The sequence below is a fragment of the Camellia sinensis genome, chromosome 3 (genome assembly GCF_055761805.1).
Source record: "Camellia sinensis isolate YWXY chromosome 3, ASM5576180v1, whole genome shotgun sequence".
Taxonomy (NCBI): Eukaryota; Viridiplantae; Streptophyta; class Magnoliopsida; order Ericales; family Theaceae; genus Camellia; species Camellia sinensis.
This window is the reverse complement of record NC_138963.1, coordinates 74,423,522-74,432,242: the sequence shown is the minus strand read 5'-3', so window position 1 is coordinate 74,432,242 and position 8,721 is coordinate 74,423,522. Positions and strand designations below refer to the sequence as shown.

Below are 8,721 nucleotides of genomic sequence, written 5' to 3'. Positions count from 1 at the left end.
GAAGCAGTTTATTGGTGCTATTATATCATTCGAAGCACTTTGTTGATATTATTCAAAGCACTTTATTGTTTAGATTAGTCATGTGCTTGGTTCGGCCCTTCAAAAAATTCAAATAAATATCATTTTTAAGGGCCGCAGGGGGTAATGTTAGCACCATAAATCTGTAATTTTTATTATTATTTATTATTTATATAATTGCAAGACATGTGGCATCCTCTTACTCATTTGGAGGTTATGAGAAGTTATGAAGACATGAAGGGTTATGTGGCATTATGAGAATGAAGATGGAAGAGTGGGTAGTTTTAGGTGGTTATTGGATAGTTATTGCTGGAAGTTTTTTTCTACAAATATTTGTCTATAAATAGCCATTCATGGCTACATTGTAAAGGATCCCAGAATTCAAATCAAAGACAATTGATTTCAATATTTCTTGTCATTTTTCTTATCTTAAGAGTAGTTTAACATAGATTTATATTTTGAAGCATTCATTTTCAGCATTTCATTTTCAAAGCATTTTATGTACTTCCTTTTCGAAGCATAGGAGTAGAGGTAAGTAATTTTTACTATTGATTGTTCACTCAGTCATCTTTCTTTGTCTCCTTCTTTTAATTTTTCTTTTCTCTACACTTGGCAATTTTGAAGCCCTCTTTATTGAGGCAAAAGAACCGTCAACGCAATCGCTTGATAATTGGCTTGAATTTAATCTGTAAGGATTTTTTAATCTTTACTGGCACGCTCGCATTTATAATATTCTCCTTCGTAGGAAAAATAAGCCAACACTTTCTCAATCATTTTTTTTCTTACACTTTTCTATTCAACTACAAAAAATATTACGGTAACATTTGGTTTACTTTTCAAAACTTAACCCTGTTTTTAAATCATAATTTAAATAAAACATATTAACCAAACATGTTTTTAAAATACAATTCAAAATTACTTTCAACACCCTTCTCTCCTCTCTCTCTCTCTCTCTCTCTCTCTCTCTCTCTCTCTCTCTTTTATTGTTATTAATCAATCAATCAATCAATTTTTCTTTCTCATGTGTCATCTCTCCTCTCACATTCTCTCACATTCTATACATCAATCAATAAAAAAAAAATTAAAAAAAATTAAAAATCATTCTAAAACTATTTTCAAAACTCATAATCAAATAAATTTCATTTTTTTAAATCATGATTCAATAACTCAAAACACAATTTCACACTCAAATCATAATTCTAAAATTAAATCAAACATATCATACAATCATCACAATTCTAAAACTCCAAAATTATTTTCAAAATATACAATCAATCAAATTTTTAAATTTTTTAAGCTCTTTTCAAAAAATTATTTTTAAAATAATATTTCAAAGTACAAATTATATTTTAAGAAGATGATTAACTTTTAATTTATTCTAAAATCATATATTATCTCTCACATTTTTTAAATTAATTTCAAAACTAAATCAAAGCAAATTAAGGCCAAGTTTGGGAAGTCCCAAATAATCTATCTTTTTATCTTTTTTTCATCACATCATTTTTCTCCTTTTCTGCACATCTTTTCACAAAAAGACAAAAAATACACTTATTTAAGTCATCCTAAACAACTCATCTTTTCATAAAAAGATAAAAAATACACTTATTTAAGTCATCTCAAATAACCCCTAAATCAAGCGTAGCCTTAGTCATTTAAAAAACTTTAAAAAATTCCAATGTACTAAAAATGGGACCCAGGTCCGAGCTGGGCCCGAACTTCTTGGTGTTGCATTGGGGCAACGTATAAGAAATCCTTGCCGTCAATAGAAAGCCTTTTATGAAGTATGTAGGGTATCTCTAATTGTTGTTGTTATAATAATAATAATAACAATATTATTATTATTATGACTTTTTTTAAGTGTGTAATTTACACTTTATATTTATGCCTTTTTGTTTATTGTCCTGTTTTATATTTACACCTTCCACTTACACCTTTTGTGTTGGTTACATATGGTGTGCAACCTTAATGCTGTGTTTGGTTGGGGTTTTTGGAGTGGGATTTGGAAAAGAAATAGGAAATGTAATCCTATTTATGTTTGGTTATAATAAAAAATATATGGGAAAAGAAAGAGAGTGAGAAATAAATAAAGAAATGGGAACCCTTCAATTCTATTTTATATCTATGAGAAAAGACTGGGAAAACTGAGGGGAAAAATTTATCGGGGAGAGAGAGTTTCATTTTTCATGGCTTCTCGCAGGAAACCATTCATGAGTAGCTTCAAAAAACCACCATCGACGAGTTTTGAAGATCTAACTCCGGTAGCAAACTCTGACTCGCAGAATCATTCAGCAAACCCTTCTAATCAGGGATCATCATTTGCTTCAATTGGTAATCTTCAATCAATGAACTCGATTGAAGATTCATTGCCTGGATTTTTCGATCAGGTATTTGTGCTCCTCTTTCATTTTCTCTTACCTTCTCATCAAACTCAGATCTCTATTGATTTCCACCAATTTGTTTATTTATGTTCAAGTTGCTTTACAATTTTGCTTCGAAGTGAAATTGCAGATCTAACTCTGGTAGGAATTTCTGATTCGCAGCATCATTCAGAAAATCGCTCCAATCGGGGATCATCATCTGCTTCAATTGGTGATCTGCAATCACTGAACTCGATTGATAATTCATTGCCCGAAAGTTTCGATCAGGTATTGGTGCCCCTCTTTCGTTTTCTCTTCTCCTCTCATCAAACTCAGATCTGTATTGAAAATTCCATACATACACACACCTATATATTTTCTCAATTTGTTTTCATTTCTATTTGTATGAAACTCTGGTCCTTGGGTTTTTATTTGTATGAAGTAGGTATGCGATCGAATACATTTTCTCTTCTCATATTGGGTTTCTAATATGGATTCACATCGCTTGTTTAATTCTACGTTTTTTTTTTTCTCCTAACGATGTAACTGGTTTGAAGAAAATTTATTTTTTATGATTGCTTTCATTCTGTTTAAATTCTTCTTTATATCCTACAATTTTTGGTAGATTTTAAGTTTCTCTTTAGTTTATTGATTTTCTGTTTGGCTGGTCAGAAAGTTGGGAAAATTGCAAAAGAAACAAGAAGAATTAATAATTTTTGGTTTTTTAGTTTTTTCTTTTTTCTTTTTTCTTTTTGTTTGGGTCCCGAGAAAACCATAATACCTTCTGTTTGTCTGATATTTAAGTGTTTCTTTAGTTCTTTAATTTTCTGTTTGGTTGCTCAGAAATTGTTGAGGAAAATACAAAGAAATGCCCTTTTAATTTTGTTCTGTTGAAGAATATTTACTTTCTGGGACCTCATAACAAAGATTTTTTTTTTTCTTTCTTTTATCAGTTTTCTTGGCCATTGTTTGATGTATTGTTTGTTAGATTGTAGCTTTCAAGGTGGAATTTGATGTGTTTCGAAGAGGGCATTTTGAAGTTGCAAGGTGGGCATTTTGAGCCAGACAACATATGGCTCAAAACGCCCTCTTTAATATAGGTTAGTGTACACCTTGGATCCCATTTACATGAATGAGATTGAGAGACCTAGTCTTCATTCAAACAATCAACTTTAAATTCCCACAGTGAAGCGAATGCGAAACAGTTTGTTATACAAAGGAGGAGCCTGAGTTTGGGTGGTGTTCAAGTGGGTGGGTGCTAATTGCCACTGTACATATTGTACTTTATGCAAGTCGTGAATGCTTCATAACTAATTTGTTGCAAAATAAAATCCATCTTTCATGGTTAAGTGAATAAAGCAATTTGCTATTAGTGCATATGTTTATTTTTATATTTACTGGTCATGTTATGATTCACCACCCTATTCTTACCTAAATATTTAAGAATATGAAACTGAGATATGTGGGAAATTCCTATGTATAGTAAAACCAACTTAAGGCTTCCAAACTTTTTTGTAAAAGAAGATATGAACTGCAATTTGAGGCCTATAAAGACATATCTCTATTGAAATACAGGCTTAGTCTATACATTAATCATATATTTGGGCAATACCCTTCTGTACAGGTTTTAGCTTTAAATTGTCTATTTCTCTATTATTTATATGTACCCTGTCTGATTTTATCTATGAGTTGTGTTTGCACTCAATTTGGGCATTTATTTTAACCTTATGTATGCACAAATTTTACCTTATTGGTGCACTGTCTCTATTGTGTAATGATTTTCCACACTTCTACTTTGTAAGGGACCCTATATTTCAATTTTTATTTGTTTGATAATTTGGGAAACTGTATTTCATGTGCCTATGGAATAGATTTTCAGCTCGTAGTTTTTGTTGTTTCAATTAGCGAAGGTATAATGTATACAGCTCAAGGTTTTACTTGCATGACTGAACAGGTTATATAGAGCTTTACACTATACATGTGTATGTTTCAATTACATTAGGGGGTGTTTCATGTTTGGTGTAAGAAAATATTGGCATGTACATAATATAGCTAACAAATGAATATGGTTTAGTTGACAAATAAACTGTTTCATGTTGGTCTAGCAATTCCACTGTTTGAGTTGCTTCAACATCTTCACCAGTTAAAATGGTAGCTAAATAGTTGTACTGAATCAATTTACACTGAAAAAGTAAGGGAAAAGGTCACTATTTAGTGCTGGAAGAGGTGGACTGCATATAAACCTAACTTCTGGTTTCATTTGCAAAGAGTGGCAGCCCTGAGAGTCGAACCTACATAATAGGGGATGCATAAGAACATGAAAATATAATATGTAATTAAGTGGGTTCTGGGTGATCTCGCCAATCAGGTGGATGGCTAAAAGTACCAATAGGAAATCTATGAATTTACAGTTACGTTTATACACATTGTACACAACTTACTGAAGCCATCTGTTACTATCTTATCACGAAATGAAGTATCTGCTATTTTTGCAATATACCTGTAATTTCAAAATCTTGATACATTGATATCGTTCACATTGTTTTATAATATTATATCAATTTCTTTAATTTATTAGAATTATTATCAACATTTTGTTTAATTCAAGATATATTAAAAAATTGTAGATAAATGATCAAGAGGAGTGGGAAAAGTATAGAAAGTGGGCAGCCACTTGTGTAGCTATGTATGCTTCATATGCTGTCAGCCTTGTCTCAATTCTTCATTGCCGTGATCATATAAGGAAGTCAATTTCAGAACAAGGAGATTATGAAAGATATGCCCTAATTAAACGGCTAACGACTTTGGAAGATGCAGATTGTCGTAGCCAGTTACGCATGAGCAAAGATGCGTTTGCCACACTAGTTAGCATGCTTAAAAGAACTCAGTTTCTTAGAGACAATCCTCAAAGTAAAGTAGAAGAACAAGTTGCAAAATTCCTTCATATAATTGGCCATAATTTGAGGAACCGTACGATCAAGTTCTTTTATAGACGATCAGGTGAGACTGTTAGTCGACATTTTCATCAAGTTCTTAAAGCCATTATATCATTGGAAGATATCTTTTTAAAGCAACCTGATGGATTCAACTGCCCTCCAGAGATTAGAAACAATCCCAAGTATTGGCCTTATTTTAAGGTAGTTACATGAATGCAATTAGGGTATATAATATTATATGTTTGGATACAAATAATGAATTTTTACAGGATTGTGTTGGTGCGATTGATGGTACACATTTTCGTGTAAGAGTGCCAAACAAGGATGCACAAAGATACCGAGGACGAAAATGCTATCCCACTCAAAATGCTTTGGCTGCATGTTCTTTTGATTTAAAGTTTACATATATCCTTCCGGGATGGGAAGGATCTGCTTCAGACTCGAGAATATTAGATAATGCATTAACAAGAGAAATGGATAAATTGATCGTTCCTCAAGGTGATCACTGAACGTGTATATATGTTGATGAATATAAATCTATTTTCTTTCAAACTAACATCATTTAGTTACTTGTTGGTCCTAGGGAAATATTACTTAGTAGATGCAGGATTTCAACTAAAAACTGGGTTCCTTGCTCCATATAGAAGTACTCGTTACCATTTGAAGGAGTATAGTGTTCATCAACCAGAAAATTCTCGAGAGCTTTTCAACCTTCGTCATGCATCTTTGCGAAATGCAATTGAAAGAGCCTTTGGTGTCCTAAAGAAAAGGTTTCCGATTTTAGGAAGTGGGACAGAGCCATATTATGATGTTGACACTCAAGCAGATATTGTTTTGGCCTGTTGTATTTTGCACAACTACCTCATGGGTGTTGATCCCAATGAAAGTCTTATTGAGGAGGTTGATACAGAGCTTAGAAGAGCACAAGTGCAATCTAACGTGGCTAGATCAAGTTTAGCTGAAGAATGTAGGGAAGGAGAATTGTTAAGGGAGCGAATAGCTACTGACATGTGGAGAGATTATGATATAAATCTTCAATGACAATCAAATTTTAATATGGATTTTGGAAAACAGAGAGGGGCTAGAAGGGTTATTTGATGTTCTTGTTCTTGTTCTTGTTCTTGTTCTTGTGATGTACCCATTATGTACTCATTTGCTTTACATCAATATAATATTTTTCTTTTGCTGATAAAACAAAAAATTGACAAGTTAATTATTATTATTTGAATGTTATCTTGGAATGAATTATATTTTAATTTGTTATTGTATTATGTGAAACATTGCGTTTGTTTAGGTGATAATTTGCTACTAGCTATGCTCTTCTTCCGATATGTTTTATGGCATTTTTGAGTGTAAGTGGAAGGTGACCAAGAATGTTCAGTAGAAATTGACAAGAAACATTTGAAATGGAATAATCAAATGGATGTTGTTCTTATTGACTCACTCTTGGACCAAATGCTCAAAGGGCAAAAAATTGGTGGTAGTTTTACATCATCTGCTTATAGAGCTGCAAGCAATGCGGTGAGTACCAAGTTTAGTGTACATTGTGATTCCAGTCATGTAAGGAATCGGTTGAAGACTTTAAAAAGGAATCTTGCAATGGCTAAAGATATGTTAACAACTGATAGTGGATTTGGATATAATCATTCAACACAACTGATTGAAGCTACAACAGGTGTATGGGCAGCTTACCTCAAGGTATATCTAATTGCCAGATTGATGTAGTTCTGTACTAGAAAATTACAATATTTGTTCATCATTATTTAATATAATATTATATATGCTATTCTCTATAGGCAAAGCCTAAAGCTTCTCAATTTCGACATGCTCCGATTCAAAACTTTCAAAAGTTATGTCAACTCTTCGAAAAGGATCGAGCAACTGGGAGTCTTGCTATAGGTCCAAAAGAAAAGCGACTTCGTTGGGCTGGGCAACAAATTCTTTTGGATGATGAAAATACCGATCATACTGAGTCACTCTCAGAGAATTTTGATGGGATTGGAACTCAAGATGACCAAACTGCTGAAGTATCTTGTTCCTCTAACTCAAAGAAGAGAAAGAATAAATTAGGTGACACACTGAGTAAGGAAATAAGGTCAATTAAGGAAGGTCTAGATGCAGTTGCAGCAGCGCTTGATCGTGGTAACCTTCGGAACTACACAAATGGACAATTATTTGAGGAGATTGAGAAGGTTAGTGGCATGAGTGATGCTTCTCGAATGAAGGTCTATCAAGTTCTTGCTAAAGAAGTGAGTGATGCTCGAGCATACCTAGAATGCCCTGTTGAACGCCGAGGTCTTTGGTTGTCTGTTAAATTCGGATCTTCAATCTTTGATGTGTAGTACTATTTTTCTTTCGTTGGTACTTTTTTATTTGAATATTTCGGGGATGTGGTGAATCTATGAAAATATCATTAGGCTTGGATTTTTTGTATGTAGACTCTATTAGTTGGTGGTGAGTCTATTTTGGTAGATGAATCTGTTATTTTGATTGTGATGCATTACTGCACTATGATACATTGATGTTATGTTTTCTATATTGGTGGATGAGTCTGGTGTCTTGGTTTTGATGTTCTGCTGTTGATGCTGTCTTATGCTTTGGTTTGGTGTTCTGCACTTATGCTGTTGCTGATGCTAGCTGTCTGTAGGTGGTTGTGATGTATTGCTGCACTATGATACATTGATGTTATTTCTTTGTTTTTTTTTTTTTTTTTTTTGGTAATGCTTGTGAGATTATTCTGATCATCATAATAGAACTCTTGGAGTCATCATTATGTTCAATTTAAATTGTTGTCTGTCTGTTGAATCTGCAATTCAAACTTTATCAAGTTTGGAGGGGAAGCTCTTCCACTAATATATAAATGCTTTTATATTATTGTCAAAAAAAAAGATGATCTATGTAATTTTAGTGTTTGACTATATGTTTTCACTTGTTCTGTGCTCTAGTGATTGATGTGGTTGTTATGTTCTCGTACATTTTTGGTTGGATTAGAAAAATTAGAAAAAAATAACATATATATATATATATATATTTGTCGAGAAAATATAATAAAGTTTTGTTTAGTTATGATTTTTTATTTTTATCAAATTAATTTTTTATTTTTTTATTTTTTATTTTGATTGATTAATTTTTTATCAAATTAATATATATATATATATATATATATTTATTTTTATCAAAATATAATAAATTAATTTTTTATTTTGATTGATTTTTTATTTTTTTAAAAAAATTAATTAATTTTGTTTTTTTTTTTCTAAAAAACAAATAGCACTTTGATCATGTGCAACCTTATTTTTTGTTATTGCAATTCATGACTACAATTCTGTGTGTGAAGGACAATGAGAGAGTTCATGAGAAATGATTTCTTTTCCTCCTTGGATTCCCAACACAACCAAACATAGTTGGGA

The 8,721-nt window shown here is 32.1% G+C and overlaps 2 protein-coding genes across 2 annotated transcripts; both read left to right on the top strand.

Moving 5' to 3' along the window:
* Positions 1-1,997: 1,997 nt before the first annotated feature.
* Positions 1,998-7,855, top strand: LOC114302342 (uncharacterized). Its single transcript, XM_082920078.1, has 6 exons — positions 1,998-2,402; positions 2,559-2,663; positions 5,003-5,512; positions 5,581-5,809; positions 5,895-7,009; positions 7,108-7,855. Exons 1-5 carry the CDS (start codon positions 2,202-2,204, stop codon positions 6,350-6,352), a joined length of 1,503 nt encoding a protein of 500 aa, XP_082776204.1. The 5' UTR covers positions 1,998-2,201; the 3' UTR covers positions 6,353-7,009; positions 7,108-7,855.
* On the top strand, positions 6,731-7,653 carry LOC145821605 (uncharacterized). The gene is made up of 2 exons (XM_082918137.1): positions 6,731-7,009; positions 7,108-7,653. Exons 1-2 carry the CDS (start codon positions 6,731-6,733, stop codon positions 7,651-7,653), a joined length of 825 nt encoding a protein of 274 aa, XP_082774263.1.
* Positions 7,856-8,721: the final 866 nt, after the last annotated feature.